The following is a 25,910-nucleotide window of genomic DNA, read 5'->3' on the forward strand; positions in this document are numbered from 1 at the left end:
TGCGCCTAACTTAATATATCGGAGAAAAAAAGGTTTGATTTACTGTAAGTTGTGACTAAAGATGAGCCTTTGTCAGTATTATCTAGAATCAGAGGTGATGCCACACTGTGTGTTTGAACCAACCAAGTTGGACTTGGTCACTTTGGTCAGCTGAGGCTGTTGTAAATGGGCTATATAAATAAATAAATCTCGGCTTGAAGTTCATTAATATTCATGTTCTGGTGATTTAAGACAGATGTTCACAATTTCGTCTTTCCCGCCTCCAGCCCAGTCCATCTACCTCGAGCCTCAGCTCCAACCATTCTGCCTCGCCCAACGTCACCAGCTCAGCCCCCTCCAGTGCCAGAGGTAAGGTGGCTTCTATCAAAAACATAAGCCCTCTGTGCTAGCATCCAGCTGATATTTCATTCCCAAGCGGTCTGAATCGAGTGTTCTGTACGTGCAACGTTGTACTTTTAACCTTTCGGCGACGCCGTCTCCCAAAACGGAACCGCAATCCCGTCTGACGAGGTTGGAGCCCGGCGGAAGTTCCTCAAAGAGAATGTAGAAAAAGTGAGCTTGAAGGAAAACAAACCGAGGAAAGGAGAAACAGAGAGAATGCAAAATGAAGACGGATAAATAAATGAGTTAGAAGAAGTGGTGTTGAAGGGAACATTGCGGCGGCGAAAGCGCGCAACGTGGTAAGAGAGAATAAGAAATTTCTACAAGTGAGCTGACTATTCCCTAATAACAAGCACTGTCCAGGCCAGACTCGGTTATCCGAGCGTCCACGGCTGGGTAGAGTGAATAGTTAATGCCTCATCCTGCTGCCCCTCTCGTCCCGATGTGTTCAAATGTGTAAGTGTGTTTTTGCCTGATCCCGATCATAAAAAAGCGAGAATATATGAAGACGTTTATGGAAGCGTATGCACTCCCCTTTGGCAAGCCGCTGACAGCGGGCGGCGCCCTTATAAAAGTGCCCTCTGTCTACCCATAAAGCGTGCGGAGAATTATTGCCTCTGTGGTGCTACCTGAAGGAGAGCCAGCGATTGCTATCTTATATTCATATGATAGTCTTCCAAGTGCTGTCAAGTTGGCTAATGGTTCAAGATTCATGCGGCAGCTGCTGAGGGGAAGGGCGGCAATAATGATGAATTTGCGCGCTTGGATTTTGCCCCTATCTATTGACACGAGCTACACCGTGTTGAGCTGTGGCTCACGTCCCCGTTGTGATTGTCCAGTGTAACGGAGGAGGCAAGGGAGTTAGGTTAGAGGGAGTGAGGAGGATATGGGCGTGTGTGTGTGAAGGAGGGGGCAAGCCATTTATCATGTTGTGGAGCTATTGAGGCTGAAAGGACGGCAAAGAGAGAGAGGCTTGGAGGGAGAAAGAGAGATTGGCCTTTCCTGATTGCCAGTATTTGCGGGTAATAGCCTAACACCTTGCTCCCTGTTTGGTCCTGAACATGTTTGCGAATGGGCATGCTTGCATGCGTGTGTGTGAGACACAGCTCTAACATATAACACTGTTCATTTCAGGTTCGCCTCAAATGGCAGAAAAACACAAGCATTCCAGAGAAAATGCCTGTCTGTCTCCACGGGAGAGACCGGTCAGTGCCATCTTCTCCAATACCCTTGATCCTGCACAGGTTGGCAAATATAAACGTATTCATTTATATGCTTTGGCATCTTTCCTCTTCATAAATTTTCTAATTTATATTAGTAGTTGATACATTGCCATGGGAATGTTTATTATCTTGCAAAGTTCATGGTTTCATCGGTTATATAAATTCATTCAGATTCCATAGTCTTTAGCCAGTATTCAGTAATAGCTTGATGCTAATGTGACACTAAATTTCCAAATACAGTTTTAATTAGGGTAGTAATAATAATAAGGTGACACTACTTCTCTTTGCACACCATTGTGTTTGACACCAAATTTGAAAAGATGGTTAAATTGCATGATCCTTCTTTCAACCAGCTGATGAGCAGTGCACAGAAACAGGCTATGCAGTGCCTAGTACTTATGCTACATACGAAACGGTGTTTGCACAACCACAGAACAATCCTGGTGACTCAGGCACCTTTCAGTGGCGTTAAAAGCCTTTTAAACCACTGAACGTTTTGGAGTTTGGAAATTAGAATAGAACAAGATCTTGATGCCACACAAAAGTAACTGACCTGGTCATGACGCAGCAGGACACAATGAATCCCAGCCTGCTGATCTCCAGTATACATAAACTCTTCACACTGGGAGTGCGTCAAAAGTGATGATCAAAAAAATCTTCCTCACTTTTAAACCAACATAAAACATGCATACATGGCAATTCAACCACTGGTAAAATGTAAGGAATACATTATTTTAAGTCAGTCTTTACCTTTGTTGCAATCATCAAGATCTTTAAAGTGTTAATCCTGTTATGACTCTATCACATTACATCAAAACCAGGTCAAGGAACATACAGCAACTCATTCAGGGCAATATTTAGATATATAGAATGCATTTGAATGCCACAAGTGGAAAAAATAACCTCAAAGATCCAGACACTTCATCTACTTTCTGCTCGCCTAAGAGGTTCACTGGCGCCTCAGTTGAGTTTTGTTTTTGGTCAAAGTTCGGTTGTGTGATTGGGACAGAGACAAATTAGGAAGCAGATCTATAGTTGTCCAGCGCAGTGTTACATTCTGCCTAGAGGGGAAACTCGAAGTTTGTAACAACTGCAGCACCCAATGAGGTGCACACTGTGGCAGAAAACAAGGTCACCTTTTTAATGTACAATACATCTCAATGGGTGACTTCTGTCTAAGAGACAAAAATGTCTCCTTGGCGAGGGCTCATGGTGTTAAGGCCATTTTGTCGCGGAGAGGTGCGATTTTTCACAAGCAGTAGTTACTTCTGTTTTTGCTAAAGATTACCCCAGCTTTGTTCCATTATGTGTGTGTATGTGGAGGGGGGGGGCAAAAGAACCGTTTTGTACACCAAACTGATAACATAAAAACAAGAGGTTACGAGAGCAACATGATATTGTAATTGCTTTCCCGGTTGAAGGACAGTATGTAACAGAACCACACAATCAATCCACCGACAAAGCTCTGATAATAGAAAAAAAACAAAAAAAACAAAGCAACCCTAATCTATTTGCTTTTCTTGGCCGGTCATCGCTCGCGGTCGCGGCTTAATGTGGAGTTCACCTCTTTTTCACCCCGTTTATGTTTAATTCTACAGCGGAGATTATTGCCGATGACCTATATACTACAAAACGCTTTTATTGGGTGATTAATGTCGGTTATTAGAAAGACGAGTTGCTTAGCTGCATTCTTAGTTTTGCAAATTTAGGGCGAACACAAAGTCATGTTTCTCAGGCGGAGACAAAACCAACATGTCTTGACATTTCTTTGCAGTTTTAAATTAATGACCTGTCAGATAATTAGGTCTAAAATGATATATAATGTTAATTCTTCATGATAAAATATACTTGGCCAAAATAAAAGTTTCCAAGTGCACATCCCTATTGTGACATCACAAAAGGGTTCAGGAAACCAATCCACTATTTTAGGTATGTCTATTTACATTTTTAGTGTATTTCACCTTTTTTTTTTTTTTTTTTTTTTTTTTTAGCAATAAAAGCTCAATGCTAACTAATCAATACAAACTCATTAACTTTCTTCTTGTTCCTGTTGTGACATCACAAACACAAGTACAGACAAATTACTGTTCTTTTTCTTTTTTTAAAATCATTTCCCTTATTTGTATTCTGTTTTTATTGTCAGCGCTCCTTTCTTGGTAGGAGAAAACACATCATTGCAGAAAGTCTGCTAATTTAATCAAGCCAGTTTATTGTGTGTGTGCTGGAGTCACATTGCACAGTGCAACCGCAAGCGAATCAATTTCCTGAGTCCACATGAAAATGCTGGACTGCAGAGAAGGCCGTCAGACTAAATGAATGAGTAACCATAATAACAACATGACTCGGAACTGGACTTCTCAAGTCAAATTCTGCTTAGTCAGTTCTGTAGATCAAATGTTTTTCTCCTGGACTTGTTTGGCAGTCATTACAACCAACTTAAATTAAAAAATTATAGCAAAATTACGAACACTCTGCTGTTTGTGTCATCGACATTCTCTCCTTTTACGAGAGCTTTAGTCCAATTTTTGTAAAAACAGTATCTATGTCATGTAGCGCAGCTGAAATATCTTTACTCGTTGTGTGTTTTTAAGATTAATTTGTGTGATTTCCTTATTCTGCAGAGAGCTCCTGCTCACCAGATAGGCGACACCACTCTACCCAGGAGTGACCCCAACCTCTCGGCACCAGATAAAGGTACACATTCGCTATCGTTGCACATCTATTTATATTCCTGAGTTGTACTGGGAACTGTCCACTCAGCAATCAGAAGCACTAAAAAAAAAAAAAAAACTTCTTCTAGGGAATATCTATTATTTTATGTCTATAGAAAAAGTGTTTTTATCACTAATTCCTTGTTTGTGTCCATCTATCCTAATCCCCAAAGAGAAATGGCTGCCATCTGCTTTGTGATGCGAAGCTGCAGACCAAACAGCTTCTTGGGTTTTTGTCTGTGCGTGCTGTACTGTCCAGAGTGTCAGCCATCTTCCTCATACATGCAGTGTGTATTTGCTGCACCCTGTAACCGAGCATTCTTCTGGCAGCTGCAGCGAATATCTCCGTAGAAGCTTCTTTTGAAAACACAAATATAACAAAAATGCTCTGATTGTTTTTTTTTATGACCTTTTCAAAGAACCAATTTTTGCAAAGCCTTGACCATACATTTTCCACTCTTACTGAATTCAGTTTTTCTCAAAGAGCCGTTGTTGACAATGTTTTTTGTTGTACTTTTTCTAATTAACCCCGACATCGAAATACAACTGGAGATAAATCTTCAAAATCTGTTGTTTTACAGTAGTTTGGTGATTTTTGTCATGTCTATAAATTTGTTAATTTGTCTTTACCTAATGATACAAATGTGTTTCACCAACTCTTAAATTGGCATCAGGTGTTTATATGAGTTATGTTTATAATAGTTTGAATAAGTCTAATCTGAATTTTAGACCTTTAAAAGTCCTTAACCCTGTCCAGAGGTTTCATACTACATCTTAAATTGTCGGTTACACTTGGGAAAAGAATCTGAAAGCACCCAGAGTCAAAATGTCATCAATCTACGTTCACACTCTTCTATTTAAATATCAGTTTTAAAAAAGTTTCAGAATTAAAATGACAAGATAAAGTGCCACTCAACTGAGACCGATGTGTGTTTATCTTTCTAGTCAGAAAATGATTTTAATAACATTATTAGTAGCATAATGCAGCCTGGTTCATTTGGCTGTTTCTACTATCTGGATAATTCTTTGATTCTGAAAATAACAATTAACAGATTTGGCAATATGAAACCAAAAATTGTCCGGTTCCACTCTCAAAACACTCCCTGCAGTCGGTGCAAACCCAGCATATATAGCTCAGATAGGAGATGGTATCACAGTTTAAAATATGCAGTAAACCTATATTATGTGTTTTGCAATTACCTTCTGTAAAATAAAATACTGTGATATAAGACAAACACCATGCAATCCTGTCACATACATTTAAAGAGTCTCTTTTTATTTTTTATTCTTAACCCTCTTCAACTTGATGCAACATGTCTGCCTTTCACTTTGAAGACAGAGACGAAGCAGACATTAGTATTTTTGAAGTGGGCTCCAAACAAATGCTGAGCATAAAAAGAACGACTGGTTCCATTTGATGCTTTTATGCATTTTTTTTTTCCCATCAGACCCTAAAGTATTATTCTTTAAAGCATTAAAAGAACAGTTTTTTATTTTTTTTTTTTTTTTAGCCTTTACTGTTTAAACTTGTTTTCTCAGAGCTTCTGGAAGGCTTAGGGTGCTATGAGATCATCCTCCACCAGCTCTGAGCCAGTTTTATGGTTTTAAAGACAATGATTCACACCTCGGCCAAAATTCTTCCAATTTTCTTCAAAAACTTTCCCCGCCTCCATATTTTCTTTTGGACTTGGATTTAAGATGCAACGGAACAACCAATAACACTCCACACTTCTTTCCTGGGCGTAGGAATAATTACAGATGGTGTCAGAAGACGCACGTTTTAGTAAACAGCGAGGCGCGTGGATGTGATGGCTTCCTTGTGACTCGCACGAAAACACTAAACTCTTCCACGTGAGTGGAGTGTGATCTGTAACTAACACAGCAGGAGAAGGGCGCTTGTATCACAATATGGTGATGCAGGCCGTCTGCACTGATGACAATGATAAAAAAAAATTAATAAATAAATAAAAAAGGTGGAAGAATTTACACAGAACCTGTTACTGAGGAAGTGTAATTTTTTTTTTTTACCTTCTAATTATATCTTTGGATCGCATTGTTAGAGTTTAACGCCCACTCTAAAACATGGCATACAAGGAACAACTTCACCGATTTCCTGATTATATATCTGCATCTAAAGTTGTGACCGAATGGCAGCTAATGTAATGAACTTTAAATTTCAAAAAGATAATCCTCATTTTATTCAGTTCTCGGCAGAAAATACCCAAATGTGCGCATGAAGGAAGGGCTGTGGGAATCGGAGATAAATCTATTAAATTGTAAAAAGGGAACCAAATAATCAACTGCACAAATATCTTGGGGGAAAAAAAATATAGTTTTGATCCACTTTGATTGACGGTGAGCAAACAACCCAATGTTCTTTGTGTGCCTGCGTGTGTGTTGGTTTGGTTTTTTTTGTTTTGCGGAAGGTGACGTTGCATCATTTCTACTCACCTTCTGTTACTTCAAAGAAAAGACAGAAAAATGTCGTGTACAATAAGCCAAGTTGTTGAAACGGTTCATGTTGAATCTGTCACATCGAGGTTGAGCAGTTTGCCACACACGTAGCTGACATACGTGACCTCCATAACTATTGGCACCCCTTGGAAAGGCCTTAAAGTAAAAACGTTTTCCTCTAGAACAGGGGTCTCAAACTCCAGTCCTCGAGGGTCGATATCCTGCAGTTTTTAGATGTGCCACAGCTACAAAACACTGGAATGAAATGACTTGATTACCTCCTCCTTGTGTAGACCAGTTCTCCAGAGCCTTGCTAATGACATAATTATTCTAGTTAGGTGGTGCAACAGAGGCACAACTAAAAGTTGCAGGGCTGGAGTTTGACACCGCTGCTCTAGAGCATCATTTCCTTAAACAAAATGAAAAAATCCTTTATTTTTTCTTATATGTTTAATTATTGGACAGACCCATTGCAGGTTTAAATATTTGTGAGTTGGGGAAATTATTAAATCTCCTTTTCCATTGGAATACAATAGTAAAACAAGTCTTCTAGCTAGGCACATTCTTAGGTCATAAAGACCTAAGAAATGCATTTTTTTTAGGTCAATCAGAAGTATTATAAAATTTTTAATATGGATGACTCCATGACTTCTTGGTGAGGTGAAACTATACAGTTATGTGACATTTAGAGGTCCATTTTCCCAACTTGAGAAAGATCAGAGAGCATGCCAAGGAAATGTATATTGAAGAAAATATTTTCAAATTTACATCTCCAGTCGAATCAAAATTCATACATTTCCTTAAAGTGTGAAGACTGATGCATTTACAACAACTCTAGCCTCATTCATCAGCATGTTATTCATAGAAAATCTCAGTGTTTCTATTGTATGTTGTGTTTTTGCATGCAAATTCCATCATGTGATTTTTTTTAAAATTTGCTTTATTTTGTGTGGTGTGTCTGTGTGCTGTAAAGTGAGACCCACTCCCAGTAGCTGGAGCCTAGACAGTGTCAAAGAGCGGGCGCCGGCCTTCTCTGACAATGTCTCCAAACCCATATGCCCTCCCATCCCTCCCAGGCCACAGCACCCAGGTAAAATGGCCGACCCTCTGCTGAAGAATGACGCTACATTTTTCCAATCTGGCTTTTGACTCCTGCTGCTCTCGAACGGCTCTTCTTTTTCCAATTTCCCATCTGACTCCTCCTCCTTCTCCTCCTTCTGCTATATGGCAGCATCAGATTCTAATCATACTTGTTTTAAATTTGCGTTTCAGTGCAGTTTAATTCTTCTTCTTCTGTCATTTTAGATCTATTTTTTATTTTTATTATTTACAGATGAAAGAGATTTGGCTCGAGTGTTTTAGGATGTAGCACAGTTAACCCAGCAGCGTCATCGGCAGATGGACTCGCTTCCTCCTTCTCCAGAGTGCGAGAGCAGCTGTTGGGTGTAGAGGGAGCTTAAGGCGGTCTGGAGGACCTGCAGAACAACAGTGTTTATTTGATTTCGCTAATTCTTTCAGCTCTAGGCTCTCTTTGCTTCGTGTGTCCTTGTTTGCATGACTTCATGCTGTGTCATCCCACTGTGTGAAAGAAAACGCTTCTCCCCTAATTCTATTCCTCTCTCTCTCTCCGTTTTTTTTTTTTTTTTTTTTTTTTTTTTTTATGTCTGCAGCTTCCTCCGCTAAAAACGCCAGGTCGCAGTCGCCGGGTCCCATGTCCAGATCACCGCAGAAGGTCGGTCCCGCTTCTGTTCACTCTTCTGGAAACGGTCATTATCCCGCTCTGTGTCGAACGTGAGGCTGAGTCGGGTTGTATTAACTGCTCACTGGAGCTGTGACCAGCTCCACTGCTGCTGATTTAGGACTTAATGTGTCAGCCGACCCAAAGAGGTCCTGAAACGGGATTGGCTGGAGAGTATTAGATAAATACGCTCAAGGTTTCGCAGGGATGTCACCTGTTTAATGAAAAAATCTGAAAACGTACATGGTTTTATTATTAGACTTCTCTGCTGGTGTAATTTTCAACACCTTCAAAAAAAAAGCAGCATTCATGCAACTTTTTCCAATGGGATTTTTAGTGAGAGGGATTTTTTTGGACTGTCTTTCTGTCAGATTCGATAAAGAGAATTTCATGCATTTTCACAACCTGTTGCTGCTTTATGTTTTGACTAGGCCAGGGGGTCGGCAAGCCGCCCTAGAGGCTCTCTGGAGCTTTTTATAAAAACATGTTTGAAATGTGAAAAATATATGTGGGGAAAAATATATTTTTTTGTTTTAATATGGTTTCTGTAGGAGGACAAACATGACACAGTCATTCTTAACGTGTTCCAATGGTATAAAAATGTGTAGACGGAATATTAAATTTCAACATTTCTGTCGATGAAGATTTGCGTCAAAGCCTGTGACTCGTTTCTTTCAGCTGGGTGGGGCGCGAGGCAGGTGGCTGTTTTAAACAAACCGACGGGTGTGTGGTGGTGGGCTGTGGAGAGCAAAGGGGAAAAGAGGAAAATGGTCGAGGAGAGATTCTACAATTCTTGGACCGAATCCTTTGCATTCATTGCCAATGTGGAAGGATTACCTGGTTGTTTGTCAAATAACAAAAAGAGTAGCGTGCTTTTCGAACTATAGAGCGCACCTTACTATTAGCCGCACCTGTAATTGTTTTTTTAAATAACTGGAAACGTACATACATAAGCCGCCTGCTTCGAAGCGTGGGGACAAAGTAGCGACTCATAGTCTGAAAAATCCAGTTATGTGGAAAGACGTTTCCACATTAGCTGCCACGTCAAGATTAAAGTTGCACCTTACATGGCCGATGTTGAGAAGCTGTCCAGTGATGTCCGTAAACAGAAGTCACATTAAACACGTAAGAACACAATCCTGCCATAGGCACATATATTTAGTAACAAAGTGGTTGTTTTTATAAATTGATTAATGATTTTTCTCAGTATATATTTAGAATGACACTTGGCGATATTATTGTGTTTTGTTGCTCAGGTCTGAGGATGCTGCTATGTTTTACCGTTGCACTGACATGCTTGGCATTTGCACAGAAATCTTACAGCACCATTGTACAATAGAGTCACATGGTGCGTCACTGCAGGGAAAATGAAATGTAATTATGAATGCTAATTATGTATATACTTCCTCATTTTGATAATAGGCTAATATAAACACTTAAAGCTTATAAAATGAAAAAGTCTTTGCTTTTAATGCAGCAAGAAAACCTGTTAGCTAGGCGCACTAAATGCTCCCTTTAGCATCAATCAGCCGAGGTGTTGAAACAACAATTTAGTATCTTCGACCTCTGTTTTATTTTTTGTTTTTTACCAACATTTGTCTGCGAACAAACTGATTAGTCTTGCTTTGACTCCAGGCTCAGATTTCTCACTAATGAGCTTCTTATTAGTTCATATCAGCCAGTCGAAGCTACAGAAGTTTGGGAAAGGTTAAGGAAGCACCCTCCTAATGAGGGTAAAAAGCAGCAGCACCGACACTGTGCTCCATCTGGCTCGACTCGTCTCAGCTGGGATTTTTTTTTATTTTTTATTTATTATATTTTTTTTTTACACAAACAGTGCTAACCTCTCCGTCTTCTCTCTCGTCACAATTACTTTGTGACTGACTGCTCGGCGCCTTTGAGTCAGATTCGTGTGCGACGGCAGCACATCCACGCCCGCCGAGTTTGTTTGCGGCCGCCCGTTGCCGAGGCAAAACGGAGACGCCCGGAGTGAAGCGCCGAGCCGCGTGGCGCCGCGACCAATCCTCAGCCAGACCCCAAGCAGAGACGCATTATCCGGCGCATGAGCGCACACGCATCATGAGGCTGCAGCCGGGGCCCCATTACCACAGCGCTGCACTCATTCCCCCGTAAAGGAGCAGTAACAATTTTTGGTCAGAGGATTCTCTTCAGGGCAAAAAGAAATGAAAAAAGCAACAAGTTTAAATTACTTATGAGCGCTTTATTAAGTCTATAGATTTTTATCAAGCTTGACCCAGATGAAATAGGGTTTCTCCACTTGTGCATGTCAAATGGTTACCTTTCTTTGTGCATGCCCCTTGTAGTGTGAAGTGTACTGATAAACTCCATAGTCCACTGGATCCAATTAGGTTTCAGCAGCAACACCAGCAGCAGCATGGCATAACTGTGTAGAAAAAAAATAAAAACATTTTAAAGGTTTTTCTTTTCTTCTTCTCTGTTTTGTTATGGGTTTTTTTAGGATTGGCCAGCATATTGTATTATTATTTTTTTTATCACTGTGCACCAGATCCATTAAAGGAGAATAAAAGCTTGGTGCTCTTTTATTTATTTTTTTTTTTCTGGATTCTGTTTGGGCAATTTATTATTGCTACCTTACAAACAGTATAACAGTTCTGCAACTGCAGTAATTAATTACTTACGGAGCATTAACAAATTCTAAGTTCATACAATTATGCGTTGAGGCTGTGATATTGTTTAACCTTTAGATTTATGCACTATTAACCCAAGGCACGTTTCATTGAATTTTAAATAAATATGCTTAGAACATGAGAACGAAAGTATTTCTTTAAAGTTGGGATTGTGTGGAGTAGGTATCAGCAGGTGACGTATTACCTGCAACAGCCATCAGTCAAGTCAGTCACAGATTAGAAATTTTGACTTTGCAGAAGACTGCAGGAAAAAAATTTTTTAAAAATTATTGTTGAGACAACATCAGAATAATTTCTGTTTGCAGTTTGGAAAAAGTACTCTGATCAGGTGATGCCAAGATTTAACTGTTAAAATTTAACTCCAGAGATGGAATCTGGTTTCGTTCGCATCGTTCTATAACTAGGAACAAACGGAATTGTATCTATATGACAGGATTGAATTGACTTATAGATACCGTACATAAACTGTCTCTGTTTGTAAAGTGCGTTGAATTTCAGTAAAACTAATCTTCAAAGAAAGTAAAAGAACAGTTTGAAGCCATCATAGAATCAGTAACAGGAATGTTCAGAGCATCAGGATTCACAAATGAGATTTCGAAAAGGAAAAACTCAGCTGAAAGAGGAAAGAAACAAATGAGCACACTCATGAATAAATAAACAGGAAGGTTCACCTTACAATGGAAGGTCACCCACTTTAACAAAGCTCTTACTCTGCCCATCTGCCATACCTGGTGAACAAAACGGGCAACCTTCAATGGGATACGAGTTTCAGTCGATGCAGCAAATTCTGATACTGATAAATAAAAGCTGCAAGTTTTTTGTGGAAAAGAAGAAAACATTCCTTTCTTTTTTCTCAGAGTTCAAAAGATGACTATAATCTGTAATACAGTTTTCCAGTGAAAATGCACGCGTTTCTCTTTTGGCAGAAAGTAGAAGCAATAGAACCAAATGAAAAATTGATCTATTTTGATGTGTGTGTGTGTGTGTGGCACATTTTGGTTTCTAATGTCTGAAAATTGTTTGTGAACCAGTGCAGCGTAAGATTTGATGCATCACACAACAGTTACTATCCCGTGCATCCTTGTCCTTCCGCAGACCGCCATGCCACCTTTCACCCCGTCCCCCACCGAGTGCCAGTCTACCAGCCTGGTCTCCAACTCGCCCGTCCTGTCCGGCAGCTACAGCAGCGGCATCTCGTCTCTGAGCCGCTGCAGCGTGTCCGAAGCTTCGGGCACCGAGCTGCCCGCCGGCGACCACCTGCCCCACGCTCTGCCGCCGCCCGCCCCGCTGCCGAACTCCATCTCCAGCAGCTCCGACGAGCCCATCCGCCGGGAGAACAAGACCCCGCCTCCTTACAGCGTGTACGAGAGGAACAACCCGCGCCGGCCCGTGCCGCTGCCGCACAGCCTCTCCATCCCGCCGCAAACGGATCCGCCGGCCCTGCCGCCCAAACCTCACCAGATCCGCACGGGCAGCATGAAGCTGGACGGGAACGCCGACCCTCGGGTGCCACGACCGAGACCCCTGCCCAGGAAGGTGTCCCAGCTATAGGTGTATGTTTAGGTGAAATAATAATAATAATAATAATTAAAAAAAACACACACACACACAAACACACACTGGCGTATTTTGCACTTTTCTACTCGGCACTCACGTTTCATGTGATTCTCAGCTCGGCGTTCCCGACGCTCCCAATAAAAGGGGCGGGCTCAGTGGTTTAACAGGCGGTCGGAAGCTAGCAAAAACAGGTAAAACTACCGGATCAGAAACGGTTCCCTTCCACATTTACCAGAGGCATTGACTCTGTCGTGGTCATTCCCCACTGGTTTCTCCACAAACCGTGGCCAGTCGTAACGTATGTTTACCCAAACGTTCTAGAATTAAGAAAGAAAGACAACAAAATTTTGATAGAAACAACTTCAGATGTATGTATATTAGTATACATTAGTTTTTTTGCCTTAAATATTGGAAACGGAGTCTTTTATCTGTGAGTCTTGCACGTTTTTTAATTATTTGTTGTTTTTGTTTTGTTTTTGTTTTTTACACAACTCAGTATATTTCTATACTGTTTGGCAAAAAAAAAAAAAACTGGTGCTAAGGGCCTCGAGTATGCATTTCGGTGAAGTGTGGAAGACAAGGGTGTGTTCCCATTGTTATAACTTCTCAAGGGCGGGTGTGGAATATTGTTTTATAAAGAGCTTACAACTTCAATCAACTTCAATTTAGAGGGTGCATTTGTGCCTCGCGTTAAAATTCGTACAACAGTCGTGACTAGACGTGGGCCGGTGAGAGACGTGGGCCGGTGAGTGAAAATACAATTTCAGGCCCTGGCCACATTTACAAAGCGAAAACTGACGGAACAGAAACAAAACTTGTAGCCTGGTTCAATCAGCTGCAAGGACAATATTGCAAAGCAATAGCAGTGGACTCCAAATACCTTCATAATGATAGTCGGCCCATGGCTAGTTGTGACCATATTTGGTCATTTTTGTTGGCAGGAATCGTCTTTGGCACAGTAACAGCAGGTTTTGAGGCCCTTTTTGCAAACCAACACACTGTCCTTTCTTTAAACTCAGTGAAGTGAAGTCATTACGTCTGGACCAAATGCATGCTCTCAAACTGTTTGCTGACACAGGTTTAATTCCGTCTATGTGAACACACCCTGTTCTCTCTGCATGACTTGTACATGGTAACACCTCTTTGAGTGTGGAGCGGTTAAGTAGTTGTTGTGCCAAAGGAAATTGGGGGGGGGGAGTCCTATAATTTTATTTTTTACCTCAAATCTCAAAGTGAAACCGCTCAGACATGCTTGAAAATTGCATTGTTTAACACAACTTTCCTTTGAAAGTCCAAATGAATCTCTACTCCCCCCCCCCCCCGGTGAGTTTTGAATCTAGACAAGCACAAGAAAGACTTTTTTTTTTTTTCCCTTTTTTAATTTTTTAAATTTTTTTTTATGAACTGTATTCGAGCACGTTGGAGTTGGGAGTTTTGCAATCAACGGTGACCTTAAAAAATAAATAAGAGGATTGATGGGCGGGAGGAATATCTTCAAACAAATCAAAGTCAAATATTTGTACAGTTGAGATTTGCTTTCTGTTTAATTAAAAACACAGACGTGAGTAGACTGCACGACGAGTAGTTGCTCTGTTCAGCTGTGACTGCGATGAATAGATGTCCTGTGACGGGAACGTTTCACACTGTTTAGTGAATTAGACGGAACTTCGGCATAAATATTCAGCAAAGTAACTTTGGGATGTGGGTGGGGACTGGGTAGCTTTAGCATTGTTTGTATTTTAATTTTATTTTTTATTTTTTAATTATATGTTGTGAATTTTTGAGATTAAATATTCACATTAATCAGTACTTGAGAACATGTAAATTATGAGGAGATCAATGTAAGTATGCCAAATATGAAATTTGTGTATTACAATTAATGTAAATACTGTGTTTTTAACAAGATGTAGCTATAACAATTTACAGCTTTGAATGTAATGTTGAAGCAGCAAATTATTATAAATGTTCCAACTTTTATTGTTTTTTTGTGAGTGTAGAGAAGCGGAGCTCATGCACAGTGACTCCAACTCATTTACAAGTTCAATAAACTGCCCTGTGGAATAAAGATGGAGTCACTGGGAGATGTCTTATATCCCACGATTATTACCTTTGTAGAGTAATTATGTTTATGGGAGTTCATTCATGATAATTTCACCAATAAAGCAAACAAATCCGGGATGCGTTAGAAAAAGCTAAATGCAAATTTGCTGCTGTGCGGGCAGGAAGCCGTGCAGTTATGCAAACAGCATTCAGAGTGAAGTTGAACATCATTAGGAGTACAGACCATGGCCGTCATTAAAAATACATGGTCAAGTTGCTGCGAAGCTTACAGAAACACAGAGGAGGGGTGACATATTTATTCTTCTTTTTTTTTTTTCTCACTGAAGTCTGGAGTGAGAGACGAGCTCAGTTGCTGAGGTCTAACAAGGCAGAAAACACAGAAGCCCATAGACATGAAGAGGTGGGAGAAGACGAAGAGGAGCAACAGGAATGTCTTAATGACAGCATGGAGGTTTGAGGTGATCAGGGCTGTGAGGGAGAGGATGAGATGAAGGATGCAAAAGGGATCAGACAACATGCAGATGCCAGGCAGTGAAAGGGAAATGAGAGTTGGAGCCGTCACAGCATACCTGCAGCTGAGCTGGGCCACATGGTATGTAAATGACTGCCGCACACCTTTACAAAACAGACTCTGCTTAGCTAGCTTGAACTGAAACTTGCTTTTGATTAATTGCGGTAAAATTTTTATTTTAATGGAACTCAAGTTTTTCAGGGTGAGAACCGTGTCAAATGGATGTTTTCCTGGCTTTTGTTTCTGTTTTTTTGGGTTTTTTTTTTTAATTTTCAAAAGGAATTCACTGATTTAGAGATTAAACGGGTTCGTTGACCCAACCAAATGCATTACGCTAAATAACCCAAAATTGATGACAAAGCTAAAAACCTGAATGTTATTTAAGTCAACAATAGAGGAAGGGAGTGCAAGGTGGAAAGGAACGTAAATCTCTCTCTTTTTTTCTGTTAAGTAAAAAAAATATACATTTGCGGACTTTAAGTTAATAGTTTTTGGTTCCTAAATCATTCACCAGTTTGTTTGTTCAAGATTTGTTTTTGGCTAAGATGACACAGCACTGATGCACAAGGAACCTTCAGGTGTCAAAATGGCAGTAAGTGGCAAAACATGTCATCTATACAACCATACTCTGTTAAACAGATGGGTCTTACCCTGAGGCCTGTCCAAGCTAAAATAAACTAGTTATAGGCCATAATTATAGAAGTATATATGCGCTTGCCATACGGTGCCATCCCACAAATTCTCCTGCTTTCCTCTTAGGACCCCACAAACATTCCCTGATGGTCCTATTAGTTATAAATGAATGTAAACCGTACATCCATCTTTTTGAGCAGCCTCTTAAAATAGGCACTTTGTGAAAATATGGCTAATTCTACAGACAAGTACATGTTAACCAAGACAAACTTCCGTGCCACCTCACACACCCGCCAGGATCTTTTCAGGGCACAGACTCCGGTTGGGAACCTGTGCTTCAGGCTCTGACTCTGAAAACCAATTTCACAAACAAACATGAAGAAAGCCTCAAAGCCCTTTGTTTATGAGAAAAGCTGTTTGTATAGGTTAAACAGGGTGTCTTAGTACACAGTACAACACCTGCACATCTGAATGGATCTCTGAGCCATTTTTAACATTACAAAGAACCACGGTGTTCAGAAAGAAAAAAAAAGAAGAAAAAAGAATCCTCTAAGATTCAGATGTGTAATTGGTTCTGTTCGATAAACACGAATCAATAGCACAGAACTTGCGTTGTTAAGTCTAGCAGTTAAAAATCTCCTTTCGCCTCGCGCGGTTTAGAAGGCCGTAAAGGAGTTAGTGGTGTGTGCTAACAGAAGACACGTTTACACAAGGGAGCAAGTTCCGTGTTTATCACAAAGCATCTAATTATCCCAGCACCCGTAGAGCTGCTGCACCGGCTCCTGCTGTATAATCAGCGCCACAATTGCGTCTTGATGGAGCTGTGCTGCTTGACCGGGGGACCTCGAGCAATTGCACATTTCTCTCCTGACTGTAAACACCAGTTGTAGGTGTGTGTTCGGCAAAGATGGAGCACACTTCACCTGTCAGCACTCATCTTAATTGCCGGCGGTCGGCTCTAATTTGACAGCAATTATTATGTTAGGAATGAATTCCCTGCTAATCGCCGGGTCTCCCAGCAGCGCGGGGCGAGTTCCTCGGAGTCCGGGGGGCACGGAGTCTCGATGCTCCGGCTATCGAGCCGGACCGGAGAGAATGGCTGGTTTTGCCGCCGTCAAGGAAAGAGGCAGCAAGCAAACGGGCTTTTCAGGGGAGAAGGAAGTTCAACGGGAACCTGCTGATTGCGGACGTCGACTTTCTGCTTCCTCACATGAAAAACTGGACAGTGTCTTGCAAATGTTTTCAAAAACATTTGCGCTACTATACATTTAGTTGTGTTACGGAGGGTTTCCCCCGGTGTATCATAAGCCTGGCGAGCCACTGGGCTTTACTTGGGCCACCACCAGGCTAAGCATTGCTTATTTATTTTAGTTTTTTTCAAATGTATGCATTTTTTTTTAAGACTGTATAGTCAGTATTCACGCATTAATCCTCCAACTACACACAATTATCAAATGATATCCTCAAATTTCTTGTCAACTTGAAACATTTGGCGACACAAAAACACTACGGGCTGCTGAATGAATGACTGCCCTGGCACCCAACCACTGGGCTTAGCACATTTTCTGGGGGAAACCTTGTTACGACAACAAACTCTGTGTTGTTTGGGGATTTTATGTGATGGGCCAACACAAAATAGAGCAAAATAGTGAAGTGGAAAAGTTTTAGTCGTTTTCAGTACAAAAAAATAGAAGAAAAAGAAACTTAAATCACCTAATTAGTGCATAGTCGACTGGTGTGTAATTATTATTTTGTTATTTTTTTTTTACAAGTACAACACCCGGATTCAAAACACCATTACTGAAAAATCTTTCCTGCTTCTCTTAAACTAACCAGAGCTTCAACCAGAGAAACAGAAAACAGGTTAAACTGCAACTGGAGTCAAAATCTTTTTAACGTGACGACTGTTAGTTTTGAACTCCACAAGTCTATTTTTTTTTTATGGTTGAGTGCCAAGAAGAAAATAATTGCTTTAGAAAAAAAAAACAGGTTTTTTAAGAGGATTTTATAACTGCTCCGGCCCTTTCATTCTGCTGCTCCCCCCCAGTTATCAAGAAAACAAACTTAAGTAGTTTGGGGTTTTTTTCTGACTAAAATTGATCTCATGGTGTGATTGGGAGAATCACAGAAATTGCAAAGATTCTTTTTTTTTTTTCTCAGTGGCCTTGTGCCAAATCATTCTTGGAAATTGCCCCTCAGTCTTTTGTTTGGGGTCTCCTGATAAACAGCAAACATGTAAGAGAAAAAAAAAAACCTGTCAAAGGAAACGAAAGGAAATATTTTACATCTAAAATGCAAGTGCAAAGAAAAAAAAAAACCCTAACAGTGTACATCAACCTGAACCCCATGTTTTGCTGTCATCCTGTGTGGACATGCAATTTTCTAGGCAGAGAAACGTTCTCAAGGTTTGAACGTTTCTCGTAGCTCTGCTGCCGAGACCCAGGGTAACTGTGCAGGGGCCTCTGTGAATCCACAGCTTAGGTGTGAGAATCTGCTGACAGGACACCGATTGCAAGCAGTAAATCTGGGTTTTATGAAAGTCTTTGCAGTAAGAGTATCTTTGTCGAACGGAACCATACGAAATCAAAACTTTCAGTTTGTCACAAGGCCATGTAGGGGACACAGAAAACAGGGGGAAACTTTTTTGACTCGCGTGCAAAATGCAAATTGTGGAGAAATGGCACAAGACCCCGTCTCCATGGTGAAACGTGGCAGTGGCAGATTCATGGTGTGGGTATACTTTTCTTCAGCGGGAAGAGGAAAGCTGCTCAGTGGAGATAAATTCTGATTAAGAAAATCTGTAGAGAGACTGGTGAAGCACTTCAACTTCCAGGTCTCTAATGGAATGGTTGGGACCAAACCATACTTGCGTATAAAGTCCATAACTACGTCTAATTCAGAATTAGTTGTAGTTTAGATGTTTGCAGACATTCGTATTTGAATGTATGTGATTGGGAGCTGCTTTCCAAAGATCAATGGACTAGAAATTACATCTTTGCGTAAAAAGCTCCTGTAGACAAAGACCTCCAGCTATAACTACAGTGAAAAGCTGACCTACGATGTATTTTCTCAGTGTCACTGACTGTTTAATTCATGTCGCACTTGTCAATTTCCTTCCAATCTCAAATTATGCTCTACTTCGTGTTGGTCGGCCACATAAATGACCATTAAAACACTTTGAATTCATTGTAACCTGACAATGTGTGAACCCGTTTGTGGTACTGTATTGTGAATACTTTGTAAAAAAAACATGAGCTCCCCCTGCAATCGTGAAGCTACTCGGCATAGTTCTTTTCTTTTTCTCCTAAATGGATGCAACCTTCGTTAGCCAGCATGTGGTACTTTGCAGCTGTTTATTATTACGAGTATTAACCGTTTTCCGCTTAAAGCGTTCATGGGTGATGATGTATAATTATCAAGGGAAAGGTAGTGCACGGTATCAATTTAAAGTTGCCTGCAGCATATTTAGGAGAACACACAGCCGCGGAGAAACTCAAGGTGTTTGTCTCGCTCTGCAAATCTCTCCAGGGAGAGGCGAAGCCGGAGTTGCTCTGCAGGGAGCAAAGAGCCTCCATCTCCGAGGCAACACTGAAGGGGAGTTTCAAAGAGAAGCTCACAAGAATAGATGGCGTGTTTTATCTCTGCGCTCCACTCCTATATCGGCTTTGTTGTGTTTGCCAGGTTGTAGGGAAGGGGAGCGGGGACGATTTTCACCTGGAAGCTTCAAGTATTTCAGAATGTTTTTAATGGTAAAAGATGAGTGAAGTTTAACTTTTTTTTTTTTTTTTTTGATTCGCACCTTCCTCATAGAGAGACTGTTGCCTCAGCTGAATGGGAAGTTCACCACTGGTTTCGAACGCTTTGAATACTAAAGTGTGCTAGACAAAGAGAGATGAGAGAGTGGGAAAGAATACTGTAAATACTCTTGCATATTTATGCAAAGGTTTTTATTTTTTCTCTCTATAAAAACTGTGCGATGCCAAGTTCACCCTCTGAGAAGCCTCTTCTGCAGATGACTGTATGAAACATTTACAGTTGCACATTTTGTGGCTGAGATAAGTCAACAAAAACAGTTTGCTCTGTGGTTTTTTCAGTTGTTATAAAAGATGGAGCAGGTCATGAGTAGTCAGTAGTCAGGATCTTATCCGTAGTAGACTGTGCAGTGCATTTTGGAGAAACTGGAAAAACTAGAGTGAAGTCGACTTCTGGTGTGCCGAACTTGTTTCAAAGCAAATTTCTGGAAAAAAAAAAACTAAACCTGAAAAATATCCATGAAAATATTTAGTTTTGATTTTTTTTTTTTTTCCATCCATTTTATTTCCACATTGAGCTGCGTAGTAACACATTTTTCATTGTAGAAACAAAAAACAAACACAAGTTTCGACGCCAAGGGACGGTAGTGTACAGTTTCAATGAAACTGAAATGCAGTCATTATGGGCATGAACGTTGGAAGATTCGAGGATTTTAATCATTTGTTTGGATTGAAATGATCATGCAGCAAAAAGATGCAAAAGCAACATCCCAGGTGTAAATGCAGCAAAGAACATCTAACTTCTTATTGTTCACAATTCTGTTATTAACTTCTTATTTAAAGACCTACATTTGGTATTTGGCATAAGGTAAACCTGAGAACGGACAAACCCTGCTGTCATTCTTTTCCACGTTGTTAGCTCTTATTTAATTTATTTAAAGTGGAGTGATTGACTCTTTATGTGAAAAACATCAAACATTTTGTTATTGACTCCTTACAGATTTTACCTGTTTCACTCATTTATTACATTTAAACGCTTAAATATGTCTCCACTCATCAAATTAATGCTATCATACGAGAAATACAAAATGCAGTTACATAAGGCAGAAATCAACCTGGTCCAATGTGAAAATGTAAATTGTGACCACCTGTGATTAACCAGATGGGTTTGTGTTCATGTGACACACCATAAAATAAAGGACTTACTTACATGAAGGCTAAAACTTGTGAAAAAGTCAATATCTAATAAAAAAAAAAGAGTAATTTATGTCTACCCATCAGTGAAGGTTTACAAGGGCTTTTGGATTTCAGAAAGCCACAGCGAGAGACGTTTTCTGCAAATGGACAACAATAAAAAATGGGACAGCCATGAACCTTACCAGGAGTGGCTGGCCTATGAAATTACTCCAGACGTGCATTGATAACTCGTCCAAGAGGTCACGAAAGATCGCAGAATGTCTAGAGCACCGCTGGCTTCATGTAAGTCAGTTAAAATCAGAGTTCGGGTTTTTATAACAAGGAAAGGAACTATAGCTCAAATGCAACACATGGCATCCACTGCTGACCAGAAAACTCCTCAAAAATGGCCAAAGCACATCATAACCACCCCCACCCAAAAAAAGTGTCTTGATAATTCTCAATTGTTTGGAACAATATTTGTGAACTGAACTGTGTAACGTTTTCAGGAAAGGAAATATACCAACAGTCAAACATGGTGGTAGCGGTATGATGGTCCGGGACTGCTTTGCTGCTTTGGACCTGGATGATTTGATGGAATCACGAATTCTACTCTCAAACAGAAAATCAGTCAAGGTATCTTTGATCTGCGCATGTCTTTGATGATGAGCAAAAATTGCAGAAATCTGTAAGGGCACAACTACTTTTGCATAGTACTAAGTGATAAAACTATCATTAAAGTGGTCATATAACTAACGAGAGTAGAGATACTATTTTGAAAATAGCCCACACATGTTCTCATCTCTCGTCTTCACCACTGATTCATCCTCCAAAGGTCAGCGAAAGGCAGTCCTGTTTACAGAGTTTTGTTCCTGCCAAAGGTCTTCCATCCGCCTCTCCTCCTCAGCTTCTGTGATTCAGCACTCTACCCAGCAGGACCTGAGGGCAGATGGATCAGGCCAGCCATATTAAAAGCTACTCTTCTGGCCTTATCCAGCCTCTTGCCGTCACTAGTTCTCCTTCTCCGAAAGGGTGTGTATTAAATTAAATGTTAGGCTCTCGCCGTCTCCCGTCTCGGGTGATCACCTTAGTTCTGCCTGGCTGATTCGGCCGAGAAGAACCCTCTCTCCGGCTTCTCCTACACACATGAATAAACATGAGGTCAGGCGAGATTTCGAAGCGCCGTCCCCCGTGGAGGGGCTCTGTTTGAGTTGAGAACCAGCTTGAAGTTTTGAATTATAGCAGAAAAGCTGCTTGGAAACAATTGTCTTTGCACCAAACTGCTTTGGTCCATTTCAAGGTGTGATGGGAAATCACCTCTTGATAATAAAGCCGGTCCTGTGACAGACTGGTGTACTTGGTGTCTTGTCCGATGGCCGCTGAAAACAGGCATGATGGTTATCCTGTCAAGAGATTTTCCCTCTTGAGTTGTGGCTTTCTACAGCTCTTGTAGCGCGATCAGGAACATCTTGGTTGTTTTCCTGAAAAACATTATACCTGCTGAAAAGGCCTCAGAGGTTCTTGAGGGAACCTTGGACAACAAACATCACCGCAAAGTCAAAGGAACCCAACAGATAGATGGGGGACAAAGTTGTGAAGAGAGTTCAATTACTGCAAACATCTTTAAATTATTTTTCCGTCCTGTTGGCAGCTGCCCACACATTGTTAATATTGCATTAAAATACAAGAGAGCCAGAATTCTGTGCCTGTCTAGGTGATGATGGGGTGTTAACAAGGCAAGCCATGGGAAGGATTTTGCATCGCTCGAGCACGCACGGCTTAATTCCTCCAGGAGGATGACTTCACCAGGCTATTACCGCTTCAGCTCGCCAGCAAGCCAGCAAGCAATTGTTCTTTTGTTCTGCCAGAGAAGCTCAGAGGGGGTTTCTCACAATGAATTCCTATTGATTTCTCTGCTCATGTCATCAAATTGTATGTGGCTTGAATTGTGACTACTGTTTTCTCATCTGCTCCCCTAAGGTTCCTCTCCTGTTTAACTTTTTATCCAACATGGACAGGGGGAAGCTAAACAAAGGTAGACGGTGGGGAGGGGGCTTAAAATTGAAGTAAGCACGATACGGGGAACTTTGGTGTTAGTCACTTGGAGGGTTAGGTTTCTAATCCGTATCTTCTTTTGTTCCAATTGTTTCCAACAAAAGACACAATGCATTTGATGTTGGCACTTTATTGTAAGAGTTCGGCAACATAGGAGGTTTCTGACACAAGGCTGATGCAAAACGATATTTCCCTGTGCAAAAAGGTAAGTATTCATAAGGGCGTTTGCAGTAATGTTGTGAAAGTCTTATTTTGGAGTAAGCCTTGATCTGAATCTCATCTCTCCTAAGTAGGAATGTCTCTTGGGCCCTTCGGTTGAAGTCATGGTAAGGTGGTATTTAAAATATTCCACTATGAACTATGCATGTATTTTTGATTTAATTTGATTTGATGCTGTTTCGTTTCTTTTGAAAACTGTTATTTTAAAAGATGGAGATAAGTCGGATTCAAGATTTTCACTCAATGAATTTAACCTGGTTTTACTTTTTTTTTTAAACAAGGACACTGTTGTTATTTTTTATAAATTCTTAGAAGTTTCAAAAACCCCTTAAAAATTCTATCATAAAGTAACAGCAGAAATATTTACTTCTTTCCTCAGAAGTAAAGTACAATAAAAGTTCTTTGATCATGTTTTTTGTTTTAACGTTTTGTGTAAAACCATAAACCATGTTTTTGTTCCTTTTTAGTTCATGATTCTCCTCCTAATCTTAGATCAACACAAGCTAATACTGGATTTGACCCAAACCAACTCTCAAGAAATCCCCTCGAAAATTGTATCTATATTTATCAGAGTTGATCTGATTTTTTTTGTTTTTTTTGTTTTGTTTTTTATTCATCTGAGCCCAAGAGCCCATCTTAATAGCTTCAAGCTTCTGCGACTTGTGTTGCATCAGCAAGAACGAAGGTGTGGGTGTCATTGATAGATTACAGGCACCTCATTATTAACAGGTCAGCATGTTTGCTTCTCCGCACTAATTTGCGATGCTCTTGGAAGACTGTTTGGTCACGATCAACGTAAACTGCACCTGTACTTGTAGATCAGTTCAGAAGGTGACACCCCATAGGTGCTATTAATTATTTGGGAGTAGACAATAGAGTGCTCCTGCTTGCCAAAGTTAATTAATCTTACTAAACTATAAAAGCAAACCATTTTTTTTTAACCCATGCAAACTACTTTAGGGAGCTAAAGAAATTTAATGATTATGACCTAAACACTGAACCCTTTGCTTAATGCATTCTGTCGTCAGCAGAGCTGCTGTTTTTAGATATTAGTCGATACGTTTCATGTCAAAACACGACTGTCTGCCTGTTTTGATGTTTACCAAATGTGTTGCTGTAGGTTTTTTTTGTGAAATAGCTTCACAATGCTCTAATGGTTTTGGGTTCCTGAATAATTGTTGTTGTTGACTGACTAACTGCGTGATACCCAGGATGCGCGTCTGCAAAACAAGCATGACGGTTGGAAATCAGAGTAAAATCTTGAATTTGACATTTTGGGGAGAAACTAACATTGGCTCTTCGTAGAGATAATGTGGGTGCCGTGTTTAGCTTAATTTGAATTTTTCTTCTCCATGGGAAACTCCAGAGCTTTTTATTGCAGTATGAAATCTGCATTTTTTTATATATATCTTAGTGTACTTATTTAGTCCTTTGCAAATGGGGGGAAATATCCCAGACGTCACTAAAAAAAGCACATTTAATACAATCTATATGCTTTGGTAATGGTACTGTAGTGTTGGATTACCAAAAGTAATAAAAGCATAAATAAAAGCTTTTAAAACGACGACATGTTTTAGTTGAGGCCAAAATGAGCTGTACGTTTAAAAATTACAAATGTGCAGCTCACAACATGTCACAGACTTTTACAAACAAATCAGGTACCAAAATAAATAACAACATGAGAATTTTATTGTCAGTTTATATTGATTGCATCTCTATTTGAGTGAAGTTCTGCTTATTTCCACTGCTTTTGGGTAAAGTTGCTTTCTTACTTCTATCAGCTGTGACTTCTATCTCAACTCCCTGCTGTTTTGATTCAACATCAGTGTGTTGCTTGACTTATATCCAGTTAACCAGTAAAGATACAGTCGTATCTTTATGAATGCGATTGTACCGTTGTGTCCTTTAGTTCATGTAAAAATAGGCAGAGAAGCTGGAGGCTGCCAACCGATGCTGAGGGAGGCACCATGATTGAGGTCTGCAGGTCAAAACGTGTGCTTGTTTTCCTAACAGGTTGTAATGTGGAATCCTGGCAACAAAGCATGTCCTAAACTACAATATTTTTTCATATTTAATTCTGCCCTTAGCTCTCTGCACAAAAAGGCTGCAGCGCCATAAAGTACAACGAGCTATTTATAATTCCAAAGACATTTTCAGTCTTCACTTTTTCAGCTGCTCAAGTCTGTGTGAAGGAATTTTGCTCCACGCTTCCTCCCAGTTGTCTCCATCCATGTAGGTTTGCGCAAATCCATATTTTTGCTCAGCTAAGTTAGAATCCCGTCACAGCATTTCACTCAAGCTAGGATATGTACTTTGATTAGGCCTTTGCAAGAGTTTATCTGACTATAGTGAATTACAGGAACAGATGATTGGATGATCGATTAAGAGAGAAATGTTGATGAGTTGCACTTGGCTGATTTTTTTCTCTTAAATCCTTTGGAAGCAAACGTTGTACTGACTTTCCACTCACAGCTATTTCATATTGTAAATTTATTATGACTTATGGAGTTTATGACCGAGTTAATCAGGCTGAAATTTATTGCTAGTGGTTGTAATATAGAAAAAATAGGGCTATGTTCAATCAGTAAGAGTAATTACGTAAGCCACTGTAAAATTCACTGATTCACATTTTCTTATGCCTTGCCATTTATTTCGTAGCCATGGTCTTGAACCATGGTGTACCGGTTTATTTTTTGTTGTCGCGTACTCTTAAAGGGATAAAGTTGCTAAAATCTCACCTACAGTTTAATTTGATTGTATTCAATCTGGA

The 25,910-nt window shown here is 40.2% G+C and overlaps 1 protein-coding gene across 3 annotated transcripts in view; it reads left to right on the forward strand.

Annotated features, from left to right (window-relative positions):
• Positions 1–14,814, forward strand: part of dock4b (dedicator of cytokinesis 4b) — a 183,004-nt gene extending 168,190 nt beyond the window's left edge. For all 3 annotated transcript variants that reach the window (XM_044108066.1, XM_044108068.1, XM_044108067.1), the window contains 6 exons: positions 267–348; positions 1,516–1,625; positions 4,226–4,298; positions 7,743–7,859; positions 8,440–8,501; positions 12,272–14,814. In XM_044108066.1, the coding sequence (XP_043964001.1) occupies positions 267–348; positions 1,516–1,625; positions 4,226–4,298; positions 7,743–7,859; positions 8,440–8,501; positions 12,272–12,727 (900 nt within the window). In that variant the 3' untranslated portion in view covers positions 12,728–14,814. The remainder of the gene's footprint in view (positions 1–266; positions 349–1,515; positions 1,626–4,225; positions 4,299–7,742; positions 7,860–8,439; positions 8,502–12,271) is intronic.
• Positions 14,815–25,910: the final 11,096 nt, after the last annotated feature.

The sequence above is a fragment of the Gambusia affinis genome, linkage group LG23 (genome assembly GCF_019740435.1).
Source record: "Gambusia affinis linkage group LG23, SWU_Gaff_1.0, whole genome shotgun sequence".
NCBI classification, from domain to species: Eukaryota; Metazoa; Chordata; class Actinopteri; order Cyprinodontiformes; family Poeciliidae; genus Gambusia; species Gambusia affinis.